We start from the raw sequence: 26088 nt of genomic DNA, 5'->3' as shown, positions 1-26088 counted from the left end.
AAAGAGAAATACAGCTACAACACTACAGAAAACCATCAGTAACAAGTGAAGAGTATAAGAGAGGAAAAAAGGAACAGAGAAGAGATATAAAAACAACCAGAAAACAATTAATAAAATGGCAATAAGTACATATCTATCAATAATCACCTTAAATGTAAATGGATTGAATGCACCAATCAAAAGATGTAGAGTGGCAGAATGGATAAAAAAACAAGACCTGTCTATATGCTGCCTACAGGAGAGTCATTTCAGACCCAAAGACATACACAGACTAAAAGTGAAGGGATGGAAAAATATAGTTCATGCAAATAATAGGGAGAAAAAGCAGGAGTAGCAGTTCTTATATCAAGCAAAATAGATTTCGAAAGAAAGAAAGTAGCAAGAGACAAAGAAGGACATTACATAATGATAAGGGGGTCAGTCCAACAAGAGAATATAACTATTATAAATATCTATGTACCCAATATAGGAGCACCTACATATGTAAAACAGATACTAACATAATTAGAGGAGGAAAAAGATTGCAACACATTCATTTTAGGAGACTTTAACACCCTACTGACATCAATAGACAGATAAACCAGACAGAAAATAAATAAGGAAACAGAGGCACTGAACCATACATTAGATCAAACGGACTTAACAGACATCTACAGAACAGTCCACCCAAAAGCAGCAGGATACATATTTTTCTCAAGAGTACATGGAACGTTTTCCAAAACAGATCACATACTAGGCTACAAGAAAAGCCTCAATAAATTTAAAAAGGTGGAAATTGTATAAAGCAGCTTCTCAGAATGGTATGAAACTGGACATAAATTACACAAAGAAAACAAAAAAGCCTACAAGCACATGAAGGCTAAACAACATGCTTCTAAATAATCAGTGGGTCAATGACCAAATTAAAACAGAAATGAAGCAATACATGGAGACAAATGAAAACAAAAACACAACAGCCTGAAATCTGTGAGATGGGGCAAAGTCAGTTTAAGAGGAAAGCATATAGCAATACAGCCTTACCTCAAGAAACAAGAACAATCCCAAATAAACAGTCTGAAATCATAATGAAAGAAACTAGAAAAAGACTTAAAAAACCCAAAGTCAGGAGGGACATAATAAAGATCAGAGCAGAAGTAAGTAAAATAGAGAAGAATAAAACAAGAGAAATCCACACAGTATCTGACACCCAGTGGATGTTCAATAAATGGCAACTATTATTAGTATCATGGCCAATAACTATGGTAGCTCTGAGCTCTGTACAGCCACTGTACAAGTCATGTACAGTGTGTTTCCCTCTAGTTCCTTACCTATACGCATTCTCTGACTAAAGACATTTTGAGAAAGCATTTGGCGACTTTGAAAAGTTCTCAAGAGCTCTCTGATGCCTTTATAAATGAATCTTAATAAATATAGGATACCCATTTCCTCATACAGACCTCTATCCTACAAAAAGCGGCAACAGAATTACCTTTGGTAATCTTTGTATAGTATAACATTTAAAATATTATTTACCTTAAGCATGATAGAAGTGGACAGGATGGAGGTCATCTGGGGGACAGGCACTGAGTGGGGAAGTGTTGCTGAGGAAACATGGTGACAAGTCTGTAACTAGATCCTGGCTAGTGAGCAGAGGGGGAAAGGCCTATTCTTGGGAGGAGTGTTATTAAGACGAAAGCATCCCCGAACACACCTTGTGTTTCAACCTCTCCAGTGTCCTTGAACCTCCTAGGAGCAGGGGAGTGAGGGGAGGGAAAACAAAGCGAGGTGAGCGATGCGTCTCTTTATTCACTGTCTATCGTATGCACATCATAAATATCAAAGCAGCTCTCCGTAGTAGTAGTCTGCAAGATTTAAGCTGTCCCCAAATTCCTAAACAGCAATTTGAACATAATGCGATTCTTGGCAGAGTGTAACAGAACAACTTCTAGGCATAAAATTTGTTGTGCACACCTAGCAGGCAGGCAGTAGTGACAGCCCATTCAACACTCCAGCCATGAAAAGAACCGTCTGCGGGACCAAGCATCCAAGTTAAACCAAGTGCCTCGGGATCTTGGCCCTCAGTCACCAAACCTCGGATCTGCCTGTGGCCCCACTACTCCTTGTTCCTAATTGTGTTTCATCATGCAGCCCAAGTAGGCCCAAGGTTCAAGGTCAGACTTCAGTTTGTCACCCCCTCAGTGGTCTCCGTCACTGTTTCGGGCCCCTCCCTATTTCCAACCATGCCTGCACTGCCGCTGCATTCCATCCCGGCCCTTCCACACTCTTCAGGAGAAACTGCTCGGGACTGTGCTCAGTACCCATCCCAAGCCATGGTAGCCTCCTCTGCATCCCGTTTCAAAGAGAAAACAGGAAGGTGAGCAATAAACTGCCAGCAAGTTTGACAGCTGCTGAGGAAGATTAATGGGTTTCTAAGGCAACAGAGAAGCAGCAGCCATTTTAGTGGCATTTGCTGTGTGAAAATCATATAGACCCCGACACCCCCTTCCATCCCCCAAACTGGGGCCCATTCCTCCCCCCACGCTTCAGAGGCCCGAGGTGAGGGGTGTGGCCCAGGCCCTCCAGAGACGCAGCGCCCTCTTGCCGCAGGTGGCCCGCTACCCCGCGTCGCCACTTAGCTCCCTCCCGCAGCGGGCGGGCCGCGGGACTCCCCACCCCCGGGCGCCGCAGTGCAGCGCGGCGGGCGGCACGGGCCCCACCGGTCCCCCGCGTCGCGGGCCCCCCGCTCGGCAGGCCGCGAGAGCCCGCAGGGAGGGCGGAGGGCGGAGGGCGGGCCCGTCGCGGCCGCGCGGGTCGCGAGCGGCCGGTGGGGAGCGGGTCTGCGCTGCTGGCGAGGCGGAGGCGCAGCTAGCGCGGGAGGTCGCCGCGGCCGGGGGGCCCGCGCGCCGCTGCCCACCATGGTTGCTGCGCACACTGCCCATTCTTCCTCCTCGGCCGAGTGGATCGCCTGCCTGGATAAAAGGTAGCTCGGCGAGGGCCCCGCGCGGCCGCCGCTCTGCACCTTTGCCCCTGCCGGGAGCCCGCCGGGGGCACGGCCGCCGCGCGCCGCAGCCCCGCACCTGGGCGCCGCCGCCGGGGCTGCGGGAAGAGGGTCCCCGGCGGGGGAGGGGGCTGGGGCCCTCGTCCGGGTTGAGGGGGACACAGACCCCTGCCTCTCGCGGGGCTACACCTGCGCGAGATTTTTACACGTGGAAGAGAAAAGGTAGCGCGGTGTGTGGGGGGCACCACCTCTCCTGTCCCCACCTTCGCATTCCCTGCGCCCCTCACCCACCCGCGACTCCAGGCGCAGCTCTTCGGTGGGGGCTGATTATCTCTTGGCATCACGGGACAGAAGAATCTATTCATACCCTCTTCCGGTTGTTCAGACCTTGGGGGTAAATGTAATTTAAGTTTCAGGAGAGGTGGGGGGAGAGGCAGGTGCAGAGTAATATTCTTTTTTTGTTCCCGAAAGCCAAGTGTGAGGGACCCAGCAGAGCTGTCAAGTGCCTTGCTGAAAATTTCAGCTTCTGCCCCCGCAGTCGCTTGCTCAAGGTCTGTGGTAGGAAGGTCACGGGGGCGCTTCTTTCGGCCTAATAACCGCTCCTCCGGAGAAGATCCTTACTCTAAAAAAATTAAAACCTTAAAGCCTTGTAACTGCCGTCGACAGCCCTATATAGGGAGGTTGTTGCGTGTAACTGCGGACTGCAGTTTCCAGGCTCTGACAGCATAATTTTCTGTTTGTCCAGATTGTGGGTTGAGCAGTAAACATTACACAGTATGTTAGCAATTACAGTTTATTACCCTTATTAAAAGGTGATACATCTGAACTTTCAAGAACTGAGCGAGAATCTTGCAGAGTGAACTGCCTCTGAATTTTTGAGTTTAATGCAGCAGGGCAGTGATTCATGTCTTGCAGCTATCTGCATGACAGCTCTATTTGCATTTGTGTGAAATATTTTGCGCTCTGCCATATTGAAAGTCTTACAATTAGCAGATTCGTAACCAGATTAAACTTGAAAATCTTGTGTGACATGCTCTGCATACTTTATTATAGGCCCTTGTTGAAGGAGATTAAGTATTTTGAGAAAAGCTAAATGTGGCTCATTTGAAAAATTAATATATCTGAGTAATAATCTACTTTCAATTACCACACAGTAGCAAGATTTTTTGGCAGGCAGTGCCCTATTTATGAAAATGATTTTTACTAATGTTAGAAGACTTGCATGCAATAAAATGTAAGAAAACTGAAGTGATGGTTAAATCATACAGAATTATGAAGAGGAATTACAAGCATATTTAAATGAAGAGTCTGTTAATGTGATAAGTAATCTAAATTTAATACTTTAGGAAACATGAATTATGAAATAAGAGAAAATCAAGCTCTTGTACATAACCAATAAATAGTAGTGCTAACTCCAAAGTGAATTTTTTAGATAGTAGATTACATATTTCTATTTGCAGAAATGCATGGCCTGCCATTTTTTGAACATTCAATAATTCACTAGAAACCCTTCAGTCAGTAAGTACTTACGGCAAAATCATAGAGCAACACTAACACCAGTGGGATATATTTGTCTCTTTCTTTTCATAATGTGTATCTGCCCAACAGATTTTGTCTGAAATGGATACTTAGAACATAGTGCCACAGTCTAATACCATCATTCATAATAGGGAGAAAAATCTACTGGGGGATGAAAAAACATCCCTTCAAAAATACTGAACCTAGCTTTCATGGCAAGCAGGAGAGTGGACAGATCAATAAGTTGAGGGCTTTAGGCCCAGAGCTGTCACCAGCTCTGATCTTGGACATGCCACTTTGATTTCTCTAAGTATTTGAAAAATAAGGATAGAGCTATGGTATCTGTCTTACCAAGGTTTAGTGGACCAGATGGAAACAAAACAAAACAAAACAGGAAAGTACTTTGAATTGTGAGGTGACATGTAAATATCTTATTTTGTGGTGTTAAGAGAACCTTGCATTTTCCAGTGTTAATGCTAGAATTCCTTTGAAAAACAGTTTAAAAGTAGCAATCTCATTGTAAGATGGCCTTGGGATACTTGTTTTGAAGTTGCATCTGTACTTAGATTGTCCATTAATTTTTGTGCAGAGAAGGAAGATGAAAGGTGCTGATGGAAGTGGGCTGGGGAAGCGCCATGAAGTCACTCTTTAGTGGGACACTGACTTCGGTATTTCCAGGAAATGCAATCTGACACCCTGCTGCAGGCACTGTGTTGGGCACTGGGATGTAAGAAAAAAGATTAGAGTTGCTGTTGACCTGGGGGGTGGGACAGCTACATAAACAACTAACCACATGCAGTGGTAAGTGCTTTCATGGAGACGTGTGAAGTACTTTAGGAATGCGAAGGAGAGTGGTCAGCTCTGCCAGGCAGGGATGGTCCCCACAGTTTCCTGCCTGAACCTTGGAGGTTGAGAGAAATCTTATCAGGCAGAGAATTTGGGCTGGGCAAGCCAGGCAGAGGGAACAATGTGAGCAAAAACACACAGGTGTGGCATATAAATATGCTAATTTCTTCCCAGCCACAGATTCTTCCTGTGACCAAATCTAGAGGATAGGAATGTATGCTGTTTTTCTAAAACTTTTGAGTATGGACATTTTAAAGCATACACACACAAAAAAGAGGGAATGGAGCAGCAAACCCCTATGTACTTTTTGGTGATAAGATGCTGGGACCTTTTCCATAGCTAGGAAATGTAGTTTGGATATAAACTTCGTGCAAATGACCATTGTTGGGGACAGCTAGATAAAGGGAACCAGGAGTTGGAAATAAGTAGGGGAGTTAAAGTAGAAAGTCTGCAGGAATAAAGTACACAGTGAAAATTGAAACAAACTAGAACAAGGAAAATAAAGCCTTAGAAATGTTTGTTAGGTGAGCCGAGCAAGTTGTCATAGACAGGCAATGCTATATAAACTGGCACATGGGGAGGGGATTGAAAAATATGTAGATATGTGGGTTAGGTTAAAGAAAGGAAATCTAAAGTTTTGTATGTGTCAGGCATCCACTTTCTTGGACTCTGGTAGGACCAAGGAAATGAGAGTATATGGATACTGATCTTAAAATCAGAGAGACATTGAGTATTTGGATGGATAAAAAGACATTGAAAAGTGTATTGGCAGATATATATTATTAAAGCAAAACAAACCACTGTCTCATTGACCTCACAGTTTTATCTGAGCAGAGATGGTAACTAGAAATGTAATGCATCATACCCACTATTTGTGATTTAAAATATGTAAAATGTCTTTTTTCTTTTTAGTGTGCTGACTATTGTTTAATTTTAGTGAAAATACTTTTCCTGTAAGATTTTAAGTTTGAATTAAAGAATCACTTATAGGTCATAATTCTCATGGTTGGTAAGGGAGTTATGAAGGGGCCACACATTTACGTGTGTGTAGTAAAATTGCTGGTATTCATCACGACTAAGCAGCAGTTGGCAAACAATGGCCTGTGGGCCAGATCTGGCAGCTACCTGGTGTCTCCTGAGCTAAGAATGGTTTTTACATTTCTCAATGGTTGGCAATAAACCAAAAGAAGATTAATGTTTCATTAGCCATGAAACATACATGAAATTCAAATTTCAATGCCCATAAACAAAGTTTTATTGGGACACAGACACACTCATTTGGTTACATGTTGTCTACGGCTGCTTTCACAGCACAGTGGCAGAGACAAGTAGCTATAAAGTAGAGTGTGTGGCCCACATAGTTTGAAGTATTTACTATGCAGAACTTTGAAGAAAAAGTGTGCCATCTCTGTCAGAGATCAAAGGCTAAGTGATAGAGAAACCACTGGAGATGAAAGAAATTGTCTTCGTCTAGGATGAAGAAATTGGTTTCTTGTTTTGCAGTTAGGAAATGTAGCTTGGTAGGGAGGTCTTCAGTTGATTGACTTATTGGGATCCCTGGTGATCACAGGCCAAAGCAGAAAATGAAGTTAACATGGTATATGGATGGGTAAAAAAGGTGATTATCTTTCAGCACAGCTGAGGAATTTTAGAAATCATTAATGTCTCATCTTAAAAATGCCTCTTACATAGTATCATTGCATTTGATTTAATCCCCAAATAGATGTTAACTATTTTGATGTGATTGAATGAAAGTGAAAGAAAGCAAGGAACAAATCTGTTAAAAACCGAAATGCTTTGTAGCAGACATGGTGAGAGAGGACAACTCAGATACCAAAGAAGCATCAAACACAATCCCACCCTTGAGGAATAGAAAAGATCAAAGAAGCATGTAGAGCAGAAGGCTGTGACTGGGGAAGGCTGGTGTCTACCCAGCAGGTTCCAAGGGATGACATTTCCATGGTGAATTCTCAGGCTTCAGGCTGGTCTTGCAATCTCAGAATCCTGATTTGTGAGCACATCACGAATTAATACATTTTTTCAGGGTCACGTATACAGACACCAGACTCTCAGAGACTGTAAAAACCAGAAAGACAACTCATTAATTTGAAAATAATATCAGAGAAGTAGTCACTCACATCCTTTGGGTAATGTATTTCTCCCCTAGGGAAGCTGTGTGGGGAGTCCAGTTGTTACCAAAGTCCATGTTGTGCATGTACAATGAGAAGCAAACCTACCAGGAGATCAGGAAACTTAACTTCTGGCCAGATCATTCTCTTCCTAGAGTGACACAGTCCAGGGAATTGAATTATAATCAGAAAATAGTTCTGGGATTCCTTCAGGACAGCTTGGCCATCACCTCTTCCAATTATATGATAGCACACTTTGTCCAACACTGTAATAACACAGGTCAGACTCCATCGCAATTGCTTATTTACTTCTCTTTTTATATCACTTGACGTCAGTTATTGTGTTTTATTCATCATTTAATCACCAGCTTCAGTGCAGTGCCCTGGTGGTGGAACGTGCTTCTGGGATCAGAATGAGACGGCCAGATGCATTCCCCTGGTCAAGGCTGGAGTGCCCTCAGCAGTCTTGTAGGTGAGCCCTTTCAGGGGCCCCCTTTGCCTCAGCAAGGGCTTGGGTGGACATCGTTAGCATCTGTCTCTGCAGCTCCTTCCGTTTCCTCGGCTGATGTGAACAGTTTTTTAAAAAATGACATTGTACAGCCCTATTCTAATCTATTATTCAAAAAAACTTACTATGGAAAATTTCAAATACATAAAAAGAGGAGAGAATAGTATAATAATTCTCATATTGCCCCTCCCTTTCCAGCTATCATGGAACTCACAGCAATCTTGTTTTATTTATACCCCTGTTCATTCTTCTCTACCCCCAGGGTTGTTTTGATGCGAGTCCCAGGCATAATATTATTTCATCTGTAAAGGTTTCAGTATATATCTCTAAAAGGTAAGGAATCTTTATAAGGAAAACAGCACCATTATCACACATTTAAAAATCTGATATTAGTTCCCCAATATAACCAAATATCCACCTAGTGTTCAAATTTCCTCATGTATCTCATAACTTTTTCGTTTTTGCAATTTCATTTTGTATTAGGATCCAAATAAGTGGTATTTAGCTGATATGTCTGTAAGTCTTTTAAAATTTCTGGTTTCTCCATTTCTCTTTTTCTTGCTTGTAATGAAACAGGGTTTTTTTTCATAGTTTGAATTTTAATTATACTTGTATGGTGTCTTTGAATACATTTCCTGTAAGTTGGTATTGTATCAGAGCTTGATTAGGTTTACATACGGGTTTTTTTTGGCAATACTTTACAGAAGTGTTATATACTTGCACCATGAGGCACATAATGTTAAGTGATCTGTTTTTGTGATGTTAGCAATGCATTTTTTTAAAGTCTAATGCTTGCGGCTATTTTACCTGCAACTTCTTGGGGCACATCTCGTTGTAGCCACAAATATATGGGAGCACATGGCACATATATATATAGTAATTGGAGGACAACACAACCTAATACATAATCAGGGTTAAATTCTGTGGTGCTAATTCTACCTGCCTTAGGATGTTAGGAAAAGAAAGGTTCAACCAGAGCTGGTGTCCCTTGGACTGGAGGCACATGAAGGCTGGTGTGTCCATAGGGCAATGCGCCTGAGAGAAAGGTGCCTGGTGCACCAGACCCTTGGCCCTACAGTCTGGTCTCCTGGTGCATGTGGACTGTTATTATTTGTAAAATTTCATTTAGTACTTTCTTCATAAGAGAAAGCCTGGGAGCCTCAAATTTCTGCTCCATTTAATCCCACACACAAGCTTCCCGTAGAAGCAGTCTTTGTGTCTGTCTTGATTAACCAACCACCCCACCTGCAAAGCCCAAAAGAGTCTTCAGCAGAGGAGTGGGGCTTGGCAAAGCAAATTCTGCTTCCTTGTGCTCAGTCTGGGTCCTCCTGCATGGAATGCTGGCTCATCCGATGAGGGTGGGACTGGGAGATCTCTTTTAGTCTGAATTTCCTATAAACTTCCTATGAATTTATAGGATTTCATAGCCCTTCCATAGTAGCTTCTTATTCTCCTGGATCACCTTTCCTAACCCAGGACAGCTAGTTTCTCTTTAGTCAGCCAGACTTGTGGAGGAGATTACATCCTCATTTGAGAGCCAAACACAGACATATGTCTTAAAGGTGGTATAACCCTTCTTTGTTGTAAAGTGGGGGCAAGGGTGTATTCTCAAGGAGGAATGTTGGTGCCACTCTGACACGTAGACAAGTGGTGGTCAGAGACCATGGGTTATGCCACAGAGCATGGCCCCTTTCATTTTTAATATGGAAATAAAGGAACATGTATTAATTGTACTGAAGCAATCTTAAAATGAGTGATATAATCTGAAAATTCTTTCATGAAATAAAATTATAAAATGTAGGCATATTAAATAAGATGACCTGTCCTATAGGAGTATAAATTGGGTTTAAAATTTAAGAACTTCTCTTTTATTTAATTAAATGGGGAAATAATTTTAAAAGGCCATTAGAAAAGGCTTAATTGTTGGAGATGTTGAAAACAATTAGATGTTGGTGGGAAGCAGACATTACTTGGAACTTAATCATTTGATTCTTGGTACTGCATTAGAAATTTCAATTATTTTTAAACCTGAAATGAAGGCATTAATTTCTTGCCTGGTCTTCAGGCTATCACGGACTTGTTCTTTTAGTCATTTATTGGTTACTTGTTGAACATGCTACAGAAAAAGTTGAGTTCTTGAATCTTGTACATTTTCTTTAGTTGAGTTCTTGAATCTTGTACATTTTCTTTATTAACTTTTTAAAACAAACTTGGGCTAAAGGAAGTCCTATCTTCAGTGTCCTTTGCTACTCTTTTGTCACTCTTTTACCTGTCTCCCTCTCCATATGTCATGTTCTCTTTCTCCTTCTTCAACCCAAATGTGCTATAGGAAAAGGAGCTGGCCCTAGTCATCTTTCCTACTGTTCATTCATTCATTCATTCAGAGATTTTGCTCTCTGCTTTACATGTGCCATTCATTCTTGCTGGGGATAGGTTAGTAAAAAAAACTGACAAGGCCCCTGACCTCATGGATTTAAATACTAACTGGGAAGACATTAATTCAGTCAATTCTGCAAAAAACACTATTGAGTACCTATGAGGTGCTAAATACTATTCCAGGTGGTATGGAATACAGTGGTGAACAAACAGGAAGAGTTAGGTGGTACTAAATGCTATGAGGCCAAAGGTAAGAGGATGTGAAGAGATGGAGTGGGAGAGACAGGCAGTTCTGTACCTCAGTGTCAGGTAAGGGTAAGAGCAGCGAAGGAAAACAAAGCAAGGGAAAGGGGAAGAAACCCAGAGGTGTTGCTATCTTAGAGATCAGACCTTTCTGCAGAAGTAATGTTTGATCAAAGACCTTGAATGAACTGACAGGCCACCTAGTATGAATTTAAATCAGTGTAATCCACACAATACTACACAGGCGAGTGAGGTATTTTAGAGAACATGGGTCAGGCTAGTGTCTTGTGATAAGGACACAAGCTGAGTAAATATGGTACCACCCTTTTTTTGAGTAACAAGGCTTTTCTTGAGAAAGTCCCTAGAATTTATTATTGCTCTTGTTGGTGTAATAGAAAAAGGCAATTTCAGAAAACGGTGAAAGGGATATATTTGGAAATTTTGGTTTATCCTTTAAGTATTATTTAAAGATACTTAAAATACTGTTCATGTTAGTTTTTCTTTATAATAGTTTTTGAGGAAAAAGAAAGCTACCTCTAGAGAATTGATGAGTGTCATACAGATCAGAAAAAGTACCATCAGTCAAATGATGTTAAAAGGATATTGTGTGTGTGCTTTTGACTGTGGTTGCTGATGACTGATGGATGGTGGTATCAATATCCCCATCAGGCTGATGGACTTTTGGGTTTCATATTTAGTCAGTTTAGTTTTATCAGTGATGAATCTGTTTGGTACTTCTGTGGGGGGTTGGTGTTCTTAAGAGAGTCCCCTCAGACAAATGTACCAGTGCAAAAAAATGGTCCTGGTTACCTGGAAACCCTAACATGTTCTCATTCTGAGGATTTGTTAATACCTTAAGTAACTTTTCTTTCATCATTCTACCCTCTGTCTTTTGATAATGTTTTTATATTGAATTCTTATAATATTTTCCTCTCAACAAATTAAATGTTATGGCAATATGTTTGTAAACTATTTCATATAAAAAACTGAAGACAACTTGACAGTAGTCTCTGTGGTGATGTTAAGGAACCATGTGTGCAGTGGACTCATTTTGCATATTCCCTGGTGGTATTTAAAGATCTGATTTGTAGAGTTAGAGTTACGTAGTTTTACATTTTATTTACTGAAAATAATTTAAATGCTTAGACAAGGAGTCCTGTTTAATTGTTCAAATCATCAGATCATAAACAAGGGAGCTCTCTATTGATAGAAAACAGTGCAGTTACAGAAAATAGCAATGGGACCATATAATAAGCCAGATCTCGGAAGCATGGACAAAGCTGGATGCCAACAGGTTGAATGAGAATAGAATACAATTTTAGTGTGCTCTTCCATCTCCTTGTGCTGGACGTTATCAGCTTGTGAATGTGCTTATCTTTTCCTCAATTGAATTTTACATTATCTCTGCTGCTTTGCTTCCTACCTTTTTAGCACTTTATTGGATATTTATCTTAACAATGTTGAAGGTTCACTTTAGAACTCAATACTCAACAGGTTATGGATATCAAAGTAAAGCACATTAAAAAAAACCCCTTTGTGTTTAGATGACTAATATTATCTTTTGTCTCTACTGTTAGAAATCCTAGCCCTAAATATCCACAAGAAAAATGGCAAATTTTTCCCTACTGCTCCTCAGAGGAGCTTACAGAAATCAAAAGTGGTTACTACTTAAGCCTGGTACTGTTCTGTATTATATGAAAGAGAATCAAAAGTAGTTAAATAGCAAACTTGAAATCATTTTCAAATATGTATGTTTTATTCATCACTTTTAGGGAAAGAGTATAAATATTAGGGAGCAGACAAAGTGAACATTAATAAAATAAAACAATAGGATGGAATGAGTTTTAAAATGCTGGAAAATGATCTAAAAGCAAGCTTCTCTTCTTTCCATTTTAGTTGAGCTAACTTTTTCTTTTACTTACTGAGTTTCCTTTTGAATTTATTGATTTTACTGTTGAATTTTGTCATCCAATTCTGCTTCACAAGAATGCTGTACAAATAGAATAGCATTTGAATCTATTTCTTTTGAATCAGGACAAGAAACTTAACGTATAGTTGATTTTATGTGCTGAACTCTACTTACTTCTGTAATTATAGCAGAAACTTCATTAATGGGAGGTTTATCTCCTAGGATTATTCTGAAGGAATTCAAAGAGATTTTAAAAAATGAAAATGAGTAATGAAAGAAATTATAGGGGACAGGGAAAACATAAAAAGAAAAAAGCACTGTTTAGATGCTGAAACAGGTATCTGGGACACCAGCAAAGCTCCTTAGCACCGTATGTGCCATGGCTGCCACTGCCACATCCCTTTCTCTTCCATTGGTTTGTGAGAGCTGTTGCTGGCTTGCAGCTGAGCGCTGACAATACACACACACACCCTACTTCCTTCTGAGAGTGTTCCTTGATGACATGTGTTGACATATCTTTCTTCATGCCTCTTGAAATGAACATTATAGGATGGTCATTTCATAGGTTAATAAAAATTCTTTGTGAATGTAATTTTTATTAGCTTAAATCATATGGATCATATGGCTTAAGTTTTTCCTCATTGGACAATTAAAGACATTTAAAAATGATTGCTCTTGTTATCAGTCATGTTATAACATTCTACATTAAATTTTTCTTATGTTTTAGATTACTTCCTTAGGTTAGAGATAGCCATGAACTAAATTAAGTAATGTGTGAAGAGATTTAAGATTTTTGATACATATTTTCAAATTACTTTTCAGGAAGACAATAAGATAGCTGCTGTTATCTGTATTTTACAAATGAGGAAACTGAGGTTTAGAAAAATTAACTTATTTGCCCAGGGTCACACAGCTGGTAAGTGCCAGGGACCAATATGGGATGGAACTCTATTCCCTTTGCGCTCTGATGTGTTTGCAGTTTGTTCTTTGTAATATTAGTAGATAGCGCAAGGAAAAAAGGACTCATGATTTAAAAAAATCTGAAACATTTCAATTTAAAATTAAGTAAGATCTTTTTAAAAGGCCTCAGAGCCCTGGGCATCACCAGAAAGATTATCTTTGGCTGCAGAACGCTGGAGAACTCTGTGCTCCAATGCCCCTCCCTGCAGCCCTCTGCTCTCTCACTGCATTCTGTCTCACCTCTCTGTGCACCCTTCAGAGACCTTAAGAACCCTGGGGTTGCCAGGACGAGAGTCTCTTCTCTTACCCTTAGCACTGCTCTTCCCACTGTGAGTGATCTTCCAGGCCATGCACAGAGCCATTGTCAACCCAAGTGATTTGCCCAGGTATCCCCAGTGGATGATTTCTGATCTCCTTCTCTGTCCAGTCTCTTTGGGTTGATATTTCTCCCCTGAGCTCTATCTTCTATCTCTCTTGGAGGCCAATCTCTGAACAGGATGAACAGAACAGACACCTTGACCTACATCTGAAGGTGGGCACAGAATGATAGGACCCTGTACTTCTCTGCCTTGTATCTGCTTCTGCAGAGCCTGACAGTCACAGGCTTCCTAACCATTGATAAAGTAATTTGAGCTAATGTGTTAAAGAGGTGAATGTGCTATCCATCATGGAAATGTTTATATTTTAATAAACAATTCTTAGCAATGTCAAAATTTTAACCCAAAGGAAATCAGGATGAAATTCACACAGTGAGAATATATGTCTCAGGGTTTTTCTAGGTCACATCCTCCACACGTGCACCTTCCAAAGTAGCCCTGACTCTAGCACACCTACAAAGGGTATGCCATTTCTCTAGCATTTTGGCCAATTAAAGATTTTCTGCACATGGTTTCTAATAAGAATCTCATGTTACCCAGAGTGCTGAAAATCTGCTGAAATCTTCAAGTTGATCAGGCCGCTCTGTTTTAGATCACAATATTAATTTCTGGATGCACAACAATAAACAAATGGCTATGCCAGGGTGGTTATTTATAGTGAGTCTTTTGTTATCCAGCATCATAGAGATGTTAATGTCATACAAATTTATCCCAATTAATCCTCCAAACTTGATATAATTTAATAATACTGGTAGAAGAAAGTATTTAATGGTATGTATAAGTAGTATTTAATATGATTGCTTTTCTAAAGCATACTGAATATCATTTTTCTTTTACTTCATGATGGAGGCTCAGTGTCCTGAACATAAAGTAGTGTCCTGGGTTACAGTATGGTGATTTTGAAGTATATGGATGATCTGTTTTAACACCAGATGCTCCCAGTGTTGCTTTTTTTTTTTAAGTTCTGCTTTTGTTTTATTTGCCTGTCTCTTCCTTATTGCCCAGAAACTGTCACTCCTTGCTTGCTGTCTCCCAGGTGTCTGTTCTGTCTCCTTCTCTTGCACAACTTGAATATCCTGCTTCTAATCCTTTGGACTTAGAAACCAGGTTGAGCAAGCTTATGGTGTTGTATGTATAATATGAGTACATGCATTTTGCCCCTAACAATTTCTCTTTTGAGCAGTGTATGAATTTCAGAGTTTTAGTATTTTAACACCTTCATCTTGGTTACACAAAGCCTTTTAAATTAACTGACATCTATGGGTTTTTTTCTTAGTAACTGAGATTTCAGATAAATATTCTCTGAATAGTTGAAGTATTACTCTAATGAGATTAATTCCTTTACTCAACTAATATTTACTGAATGTTTAGAAAACACCTTCTTCCTTAGGATTCTCCAGTGAGCAAAACAGAAGATCCCTGTTCTCCTAGACCTTACATTCTAAGAGGATAATAGATAACATTCTAAGAGGAAATAGATAAAAGACTATAGATGTAATACACAAATATGTTACAGGTTATGTTTGAAAGTAATATGTGTTATGGAAAAAAAACCCCAAACAAAACAAGTAGAGCTCAGTGAGAAATCAGGAGGGATAGTGGGAATGGTGAAGATTGTAATATTAAATAAACCAGTCAGAATATGTTCACTGGGAAAGTGTGATTTAAGCAGAGGTGAGGGAATTAGCCAAGCATATGCTTAGAATAAGAATATCCTGGCAATGGGAACAACCAGTGTAAAGGCCCTGGGGTTGATGCATATATAGATGGCTCAAGCAATACTAAAGATGCTATTGTGGCTAGAGTGAAGTGACCAAGGGAAAGATTAGGAGAGGAAGTCAGAAAGAATGAGGGCAGATCATGTAGGGACTTGAAAGCGCTTTATGGACCTTGGCTTTTGCTCTATGTAAAAGGGAGCCACTGAAGGGTTTTGAGCAGAGGAATGATTAACCTGACATATGCTTTCACAAAATCACCAAAAACAATGTTGAGAAGATGCTGTGAAGGAGGGAGCAGTGGTGGAAAAATGAGTATCTTTTAGGAAGCTCTTTCAATAATCCAGGTCAAAGATGATGATGGCTTGGATCAGAATTGACAGTGTGGAGATAATGAAAAGAAGTAGGATGGATTTTAGAGGTAGAACCAATAGGACTTGCTCATGGATTGAATGTGAACATTTGTGAGAGAGGAGTCAAGGATAATTCTAAGGTTTTTGGCCCAGGCAATTGAAAGGATTGTGGAACCATCTGTTATATCATAACAGGCTAGAGACAAGGCATGATTGAGGGGAATGAGGAGTTCAGTTTTGGACATGCTGAGTTTGAGATGTCTATTAGACATTCAGCTGGAGATGTTGAATAGGAAGTTGGATATGTGACTCTGGAGTTTGAAAGAATGATCTGACTTGAGATATAAATATGGGAATCATTAATATATAGATGATATTTAATGCCATGAGGTTGGAGAACATCAAGGAAGTGAGTATTAAAGAAGACCAAAGATTAAGCCCGGCCATCCTCTAAGAAGTATTCAGGGGTAGGGGGCATACCCAGCAAAAGAAGTTGCATAGGAGTGACCAATAAAGTAGGAGGAAAACAAGAGAATATGGAATATGTCTTGAAAGGCAAGTGAAGATATTTCCAAATATTCAAATAGTTCATATCATGTTGAAAAAACAATGGGAAGAAGAAAGACCACAGTTCAGGTTTGCATTTGAAGTTTTTATCTTGCAGATGGCATGGCAAGTAGGTCTACTTTTCCAGCCTGGTTGACAGTTGGGTGAGTTGCAAACTCTGTGCCAGGTCTTGGAATGTTGTTGTGAGGAACACAGCAGGGCTGAAAACAAAAAATAAATATTTCACACACAAGGTGCAGGGCAAATGCATAGCCTGTGGTGTAAACTAGAATGAAATTATCCATCTAAAATTTGGGTAAATGGGAAAGTCTAGGTAAAGAAAGATAAAAAATCAAAATCTGTCAGGGTACAGAGGTATAGAGAACAAGAGATAGAATAACATGAATGCAGTTATGAAAAAATAGGATGTTATATTTCTGTAACAGATGGAGAAAAGAACAGGGAGTCAACATCATCATGATAAATACTGAACAGCAAGGCAGCAAACTATCACAGCTGAGGCATGCAGACCGCTGAGAAACTCAGAAGTGATATTATCAATAAAGCCAGAGTTGGCAAGTGATTAACAAATAAACAACATATGGCTCATTGGTTGCTATGTCCCTCAAAACATCTCCTCTCAGGAGATAGTGTGCCTCTATAAATGAGTTTCTGGTTGGTGCACATTTGCTTTCGATACATAAGGCAGTTGTGAAATTGTAACTAACTAGCTCACCTAAGTAAAAATGCTGCTAGAAAGAAGACTGTAGAGTTCTGGTTCTGGACAAAGAGACTCAGTTCTTCCCACTTCTCCCACTAAATACAATTAAAATTTCTGGACATTTTATATAAAACAGAAAATGGTTCTGAAAGATGAAGAACGTAGACTGGCTTGGGACTTCTCAAGCTGAAGAATGGCAGAGTGGTGAGTTCCTTAAGTTTTCTTTTTGCCTCCTCTGTCCCAGACTGTTTTCTGGAGTGGACAGCAACCCAGAAATGCTAATTGACAGACAAAAAAGGCTCAAGAAAAGCCTGTTCTCTTGAGGACAAGCAAAGGGGCAGTCTGGCAAAATGGAAAACTTTAGATAATAATTGTTCTACTTTAACCAAATACCACAGCAGACACTATAGGCTTACTCCCATCTCTATCATAGAAGACTGAGTTGGAGCCTAAATTTTCACCTTACCTGACTGTAATGAAGCAGCCCTTCCTGCCTAGATTTTAAAGTAGCCATCATAAAAATGCTTCAGTGAGCAATTATGAATGTGCTTGAAACAAACAAAGAAATCAGATGTCTAAGAAAAAAAGTAGAAATCCCTAGGAAAGAAATACAAGAAATTAACAAGAGCCAAAAATAAATTTTAAAACAGAAAAATGCAATAACTGAAATTAAAATCTCAATGGGTGGCTCAACAACAGAGAAGATAAGACAGAGGAAGGAATCAGTGAACTTGAAGATAGAACAATTAAGAATTACCCAGTTTGAGCAATGCAGAGAAAATAGACTGAAAAGGAACAGAGACTCAGGCATTGTGGGACATAACAAAAGACCCAATATTCATGTCCTCTGGAGTCCTGAAAGGTAAGGAGAAATAAAGTGGTGCTGAAAAAGTAGTAGAAGAAATAATGGCTGAAAATTGACCAAATTTGGCAAAACAAATAAAGCTACAGAATCAAGAAGCTAAGTGAACTCACAATAGGCTAAACTCAAAGAAATCCATGCCAAGATAGTCAAATGTCTGAAATTAGAAAGAGAAAAAATACTTAAAAGCAACAAGAAGGAAATGATACCAATCCTATAGGGGGAAAGCAATTAGAATGACAGTGCATTTCTCATCAGAAGCCATGGGCCCATAATGAAGTGGAACAACATTTTTCAAGGCCTAATAGAAAAGAATTGTCAACTCAGAATTTTATACCGAGTCAAAGCCTTCAGGAATGAAAGGGAAATCGAGACATTATTAAATAAAGGAAAACTAGGTTTGTCATTAGCAGATAGACCTGCACTAAGAGAATGGCTAAAGGAAGCCATCTTAGAATATCAGGAAGAAAGAAAAAACAGTGGAAAGAGTAAAAATATGAGGCACAGGAGAGAAAAGAGATTGAATGACAACTGCACAATCTGCAAAACAAATGCACAAGGAGATCAGTGGACAGTAGGATGATAACTCTTAATGCAAGTGCCCTCCTATTTTATACTCTCTTTCTAAAACATGCTGTTTCCTCCTATTGCATCAGAACTCAATATTTTAAAAGAAGCCACCCCAAAATACTCTTGCACCACCTACTTGGGAGAAGACTGATGTTAAATGATGAGTGTGTACAGTCTCTTCTGTTTCCTGTCGTATCCAGCATTTCTCTCTCTTTAGCAATCCTGCCAACCCACACATAAACTTCACTAGCACATAGCTTATCCTCATCTTGGTCCCTGCTATTTCTTCTGACAGACTCTGATGAGAGTCACACCTTGATCACTTCGAATTATTTATAGAGTCCTGAAAGTGCTTTAAAAAGTTACTTGGTTAGCAGGCATCCCTTCGATTCAACTCTCATTCTCATTCTCCCTCTTTAGGTGATAGTATTTAATTATTAATTATCTGGGATTTTTGGAACCCCAGAGGCTGAATTTGTCTGTATAAAGAAGCCTTCCTTCTGGGACTGAGAAATTGTCACCTACTAGGGACAGAAAACAGAAGAAAAAGAGGTGGCCAACAATATTCCCTCCCAGCTTCTGAGTGACAACTCCATCTCCCCTGGCTTCAAGCTTCCTCTGTCCCTTCCTTGGATTTGGACCCTATCACTGTCTAACACAAGGCCGTAAATAGGAATCACAGGTGTATGTTGGGGAGTGGACATCTTGGCATGTGCGTGGATTCACTGTCATAGCTGATGTGCATAGAGAAGGTAGGAGTTGACCAGTGACAAAACATTAGCTCTGGATGTGCAAGCCTCTGCTCTGAGTGACTTTGGGATGTGTGATTAGGTAACAATGTACTTATGAGACCGTGGAGACCAGTGCGCTTGCTATGGGAGTCAAGTGGTGAATGTCAATGTTGCCTTCTAGTTATTAAAAAAAGAAAGGCCTTAACTTACTTTTTTGAAACCAAGATCTCCAAGAAGAGAGACTGGTGTGATTTTATGGGTGGCAAGGTTAACCTTATTCCAGCTGGATGAGCCAATCAGTTGAAGAAATGCTGGAAAGAAATGAAGACCTCAAATCCCAGTACCTCACTTTGCCCTCAGGTCTTCCTCAGTAGTGTACATCCTCTTCTGTACACATGTAACATTTATATTGCTGTGACAGACTAAATCAGGTTATGAGAACATACAAATGGGTGTCCTTGGGAGATCAGATCAAATTTCCCCAGAGTAGGTGGAATGAAAGGGGTAAACAGAAGCAGGAGTAGTTGAGAAAAGAGCAGAGTGCCATACGTATTAAATACATTTGATTATCATCTCATCCAGATGATGAATTCTCTGCTCTTGAGAAGCCCTCATTTACCTAGGAACATATAAATTATGAATTGATTATTTGACTGAATAATATATGGATTAGGAAAAAGTGACCTACAAATTTCTGTGGCTAGAGAATATAAGTAGGTCTTTTGAATGTATTTGATATAAATAATTAGTGCCTTTTCTAGTTTTATGTAATGAAAATATTGTCTAGTTCATCCTCTTTTTAAAAACTTTTGTATGCTGGTATATGTTACAAAATGTTTAGGGTATACATACTCATATTTCCCTTTTTGATTTTTTTTTTACCATGCTAAGAAGAACCTTTGTACACAAATTAGTAAAAACATTTGTAAATTTGTAATAACTAATGCTATCATTTCATAACTCAAGTCTTTCTTATTCACCAGTGAACACACTTTTATCTCCTTATACATTTCCTACATAAAGTAGGTGCCACATTAGGTTTTGTTTGATGGTTGAGTAAACATAGAACCTCCAGAAATACCATCCAAAAATCATACTTAGATCAGTAAATTTTCTGCTTTTGTTTGGCTTTTCAATGGAAATTCAGTCAAATGACAATAGGTGAAATGGGTGTGGCAGGTGGAAGATGTGATCTCATCTGTCCAATAAAAGGACAGCAGTCAGTCCAGCTCCTGTCAGACACAGCAGGAGCATCCATGGCTGAACTCTGGAGAGCAGGGACCTTTTGTGGGGACTGCTTTGGGGATATGTACTCTATGGTGTGTGGACACAGCTGCCTTCCTTCTTGGTTAAAGAGACTAACCCAAGGCTTTCTAATCTGTCTAGAGTGCTTCCAGTTTCATGGAAGAAACCCATCTTTGAAAGCCTGGCCCTGGGCAGTTTGGTAGCTTTATCAAAGAGCTGGAGCCAAGGGCTTAGAATTTGTGCTGGAATGGTGAATTTTTATGTGACCATGTATTAGTTTCCTACAGTTGCTGTAACAAAGCACCACAAACTGCGTGGCTTAAAACAACAGAAATTTATTTTCACACTATTCTGGTGATTAGTAGTTCAAAATCAAGGTGTCCACAGGGCTATGCTCCCTTTAAAGGCTCTATGGGAGGAAGGATCCTTTCTTGATTCTTTCTGGCTTCTGGTGGTTGTAGGCAATCCTGGGCATTCCTTAGCTTGCACTGCAACTCTGCAGTTTCTACCTTCATTGTAACATAGCCTTCTTTCCCCTGGTCTGTGGCTATGTAGATACCAATCATATTAGATTTAGAATTCAGCCTTTTATAGAATGACCTCATCTTAACTAGATCTGCAGAGACACTATTTCCAAATACCATCACATTCTGTATTTGAGATGGACATGTAAGTTTTTTTATTTTGGTATCATTAATCTACAATTACATGAGGAACATTATGTTTACTAGACTCCCCCCATGATCAAGTCCCCCCCACATACCCCATTACAGTTACTGTCCATAAGCATAGTAAGATGCTATAGAATCACTACTTCTCTGTGTTGTACAGCCCTCCCCATGCCCAACCCCCAACATTATGCATGTGCCCCCTTTCTTCCCCCACCCCTGTCTTATCCCTCCCTTCCCACCCCTCCTCCCCAGTCCCTTTCCCTTTGGTAACTCTTAGTCCATTCTTGGGTTCTGTGAGTCTGCTGCTGTTTTGTTCCTTCAGTTTTTTCTTTGTTCTTATACTCCACATATGAGTGAAATCATTTGATACTTGTCTTCTCCCGCCTGGCTTATTTCACTGAGTATAATACCCTCTAGCTCCATCCATGTTGTAAATGATAGGATTTGTTTTCTTCTTATGGCTGAATAATATTCCATTGTGTATATGTACCACATCTTCTTTATCCATTCATCTACTGATGGACACTTAGGTTGCTTCCATTTCTTGGCTATTCTAAACAATGCTGCAATAAACATAGGGGTGCATCTGTCTTTTTCAAACTGGGCTCCTTCATTCTTAGGGTAAATTCCTAGGAGTGGAATTCCTGGGTCAAATGGTGTTTCTATTTTTAGTTTTTTGAGGAACCTCCATACTGCTTTCCACAATGGTTGAACTAATTTACATTCCCACCAGCAGTGTAGGAGGGTTCCCCTTTCTCCAAAACCTCACCAACATTTGTTGTTGTTTGTCTTTTGGATGGTGGTGATCCTTACTAGTGTGAGGTGATATCTCACTATGGTTTTAATTTACATTTGTGTGATGACTAGTGATGTGGAGCACCTTTACATGTGTCTGTTGGCCATTTGAATTTCTTCTTTGGAGAAGTGTCTGTTCAGATACTGTGCCCATTTTTAAATTGGATTATTTGCTTTTTGTTTGTTCAGGCATGTGAGCTCTTTATACATTTTGGATGTCAACCCTTTACCAGATCTGTCATTTATGAATATATTCTCCCATACTGTAGTATGCCCTTTTGTTCTATTGGTGGTGTCCTTCACTGTACAGAAGCTTTTCAGCTTGATATAGTCCCACTTGTCCATTTTTGCTTTTGTTTCCCTTGCCCTTCATGTTCATGAAGAAGTCACTCATGTTTATGTCCAAGAGATTTTTGCCTATGTTTATTTCCAAGAGTTTTATGGTTCCATGACTGACATTCACGTCTTTGATCCATTTCAAATTTACTTTTCTGTATAGGGTTAGACAATGATCCAGTTTCATTCTCTTACATGTAGCTGTCCAGTTTTGCCAACACCAGCTGGTGAAGAGGCTGTCATTTCCCCATTGTATGTCCATGGCTCCTTTATTGTATATTAATTGACCATATATGTTTGGGTTAATATCTGGACTCTCTATTTTGTTCCACTGGTCTGTAGGTCTGTTCTTGTGCCAGTATCAAATTGTCTTAATTACTGTGGCTTTGTAGCAGAACTTAAAGTTAGGAAGTGAGATTCCCCCCTGTATTATACTTCCTTCTCAGGATTGCTTTGGCTATTAGGGGTATTTTGTGGTTCCATATGAATTTTAAAACTATTTGTTCCAGTTCATTGAACAATGCTGTTGGTATTTTAATAGGTATTGCATTGAATCTGTAGATTGGTTTAGACAGGATGGCCATTTTGACAATATTAATTCTTCCTAGCTAAGAGCATGGGATGAATTTCCATTTGTTAGTGTCCTCTTTAATTTCTCTTAAGAGTGTCTTATAGTTTTCAGGGTATAGGTCTTTCACTTCCTTAGTTTTATTCCTAGGTATTATTTTATTCCTAGGTATTTTATTCTTTTCGATGCAATTGTGAATGGAAATGTTTTCCTGATTTCTATTTCTGCTGGTTCATCATTAGTGTATAGGAAAGCAACAGATTTCTCTGTATTAATTGTGTATCCTGCAACTTTGCTGAATTCCAATATTAGTTCTAGTAGTTTTGGAGTGGAATCTTTAGGGTTTTTCATGTACAATATGTCATCTGCAAGTAGTGACAGTTTGACTTCTTCTTTACCAATCTGGATTCCTTGTATTTCTTTGTTTTGTCTGATTGCCATGGCTAGGACTTCCAATACTATGTTGGCATCCCTGTCTTGTTCCCAATCTTAGAGGAAAAGCTTTGAGCTTCTTGCTGTTCAGTATGATGTTGGCTGTGGGTTTGTCATATATGGCCTTTATTATGTTGTGGTACTTGCCATCTATACCCCACCACATTTTATTGAGAGTTTTTATCATGAATGGATGTTGAATTTTGTCAAATACTTTTTAAGCATCTATGGAGATGATCATGTGGTTTTTGTCCTTCTTTTTGTTGATGTGGTGGATAATTTTGATGGATTTTCTAATGTTGTACCATCCTTGCATCCCTGAGATGAATCCCACTTGATCATGATGTATGATCCTCTTGATGTATTTTTGAATTTGGTTTGCTAGTATTTTGTTGAGTATTTTTGCATGTATGTTCATCAGGGATATTGGTCTGTAATTTTCTCTTTTGGTGGGGTATTTGCCTGGTTTGCATATTAGAGTGATGCTGGCTTCATAGAATGAGTTTGGAAATGTTCCCTCCTCTTCTATTTTTTGGAAAACTTAAAGGACTATGTGTATTATCTCTTCTCTATATGTCTGATAAAATTCAGAAGTGAATCCATCTGGCCCAGGACTTTTGTTCTTGGATAGTTTTTTGATTACTGGTTCAATTTTGTTGCTGATAATTGGTCTGTTTAGATTTTCTGTTTCTTCCTTGGTCAGTCTTGGAAGGTTGTATTTTTCTAGGAAGTTGTCCATTTCTTCTAGGTCTTCCAGCTTGTTAGCATATAGATTCTCATAGTATTCTCTAATAATTCTTTGTATTTCTGTGGGGTCAGTCATGATTTTTCCTTTCTCATTTCTGATTCTGTTGATGTGTGTAGATTCTCTTTTTCTCTTAATAAGTCTGGCTAGGGGCTTATCTATTTTGTTTATTTTTTCAAAGAACCATCTCTTGCTTTCATTGATTTTTTTCTATTGTTTTATTCTTCTCAATTTTATTTATTTATTCTCTAATCTTTATTATGTCCCCCCTTCTGCTGACTTTAGGCCTCATTTGTTCTTCTTTTTCCAATTTCAATAATTGTGACTTTAGACTGTTCATTTGGGATTGCTCTTCCTTCTTTAAATAGGCCTGGATTGCTATATACTTTCCTCTTAGAACTGCCTTCACTGTGTCCCACAGAACTTGGGGCTTTGTGCTGTTTTTATTAGTCTCCATATATTGCTTGATATCTATTTTAATTTGGTCATTAATCAACTGATTATTTAGGAGTATGTTGTTAAGCCTCCATGTGTTTGTGAGCCTTTTTGTTTTCTTTGTACAATTTATTTCTAGTTTTATACCTTTTTGGTCTGAGAAGTTGGTTTATAGAATTTTAATCTTTTTGAATTTACTGAGGCTCTTTTTGTGGCCTAGTATGTGGTCTCTTCTGGAAAATGTTCCATGTGCACTTGAGAAGAATGTGTATACTGTTGCTTTTGGTTGTAGAGTTCTGTAGGTGTCTGTTAGGTCCATCTGTTGTAGTGTGTTGTTCAGTGCCTCTGTGTCCTTACTTATTTTCTGTCTGGTTGGTCTGTCCTTTGGAGTATGTGGTGTGTTGAAGTCTCCTAGAACAAATGCACTGCATTCTATTTCCTCCTTTAATTCTGTTAGTATTTGTTTCAAATATGCTGGTGCTCCTGTATTGGGTGCATATATATTTATAATGGTTATATCCTCTTGTCAGACTGCCCCTTTATCATTATGTAATGTCCTTCTTTATCTCTTGTTACTTTCTTTGTTTTGAAGTCTATTTTGTCTGATGCAAGGCCTGCAACCCCTGCTTTTTTCTCCCTATTGTTTGCATGAAATATCTTTTTCCATCCCTTAACTTTTAGTCTGTGCATGTCTTTGGGTTTGACGTGAGTCTCTTGTAGGCAGCATATAGATGTGTCTTGCTGTTTTATCCATTCCATTATTCTTTGTCTTTTGATTAGAGCATTCAGTCCATTTACATTTAGGGTGATTATTGAAAGATATGTACTATTGCCATTACAGGCTTTAGATTTGTGGTTACCAAAGGTTTAAGTTAGTATCTAAGTGTCTAACTTAACTCACTCATTAAGCTATTATAAACAGTCTGATGATTCTTTATTTCTCTCCCTTCTTATTCCTCCTCCTCCATTCTTTATATGTTAGGTGTTTTATTCTGTACTCTTTTGTGTTTCCTTTGACTGCTTTTGTGAATAGTTGATTTTATTTTTTGCCTTTAGTTAGTATTTGGTTGGTCTGCTTTCTTTGGAGTGATTTTGTTTTCTCTGTTAATGTCTATTTAACCTTAGGAGTGCTTCCATTTGGAGCAGTCCCTTTAAAATATCCTGTTGAGGTGGTTTGTGGGAGGCAAATTCCCTCAACTTTTGTTTTTCTGGGAATTGTTTAATCCCTCCTTTATATTTAAATGATAATCATGCCGAATACAGTATTCTTGGTTCCAGGCCCTTCTGTTTCATTGCATTAAATATATCATGCCATTCTCTTCTGGCCTGTAAGGTTTCTGTTGAGAAGTCTGATGATAGCTGGATGGGTTTTCCTTTGTAGGTGACCTTTTTTCTCTCCCTGGCTGCCTTTAATACTCTGTCCTTGTCTTTGATCTTTGCCATTTTAGTTATTGTATGTCTTGATGTTGTCCTCCTTGGGTCCCTTGTGTTGGGAGATCTGTGGGCTTCCATAGTATGAG

General features: G+C 39.3%; 1 protein-coding gene across 13 annotated transcripts in view; it reads left to right on the top strand.

The window, feature by feature from the left end:
- The first annotated feature begins 2204 nt into the window (after window positions 1–2204).
- RAPGEF4 (Rap guanine nucleotide exchange factor 4) overlaps window positions 2205–26088 on the top strand; it is a 310512-nt gene continuing 286628 nt past the window's right edge. For 5 of the 13 annotated variants that reach the window (XR_012123693.1, XR_012123694.1, XR_012123696.1 and 2 more), the window contains exon 1: window positions 2205–2353. Coding sequence is in view for 4 of the 13 variants with exons in the window: in XM_073218690.1 (XP_073074791.1) it covers window positions 2220–2353 (134 nt within the window). In the remaining 9 variants the exon portion in view is untranslated. Of the gene's footprint in view, window positions 2354–2594; window positions 2960–7838; window positions 7943–26088 lie in introns of those variants that run through there. The other 8 variants (XM_073218684.1, XM_073218683.1, XM_073218679.1 and 5 more) reach the window with 4 other exon arrangements.

The sequence above is a fragment of the Manis javanica genome, chromosome 12 (genome assembly GCF_040802235.1).
Source record: "Manis javanica isolate MJ-LG chromosome 12, MJ_LKY, whole genome shotgun sequence".
Taxonomy (NCBI): Eukaryota; Metazoa; Chordata; class Mammalia; order Pholidota; family Manidae; genus Manis; species Manis javanica.
Note: the sequence above shows the minus strand (reverse complement) of the source record. Positions and strands in the feature narration are given on the sequence as shown.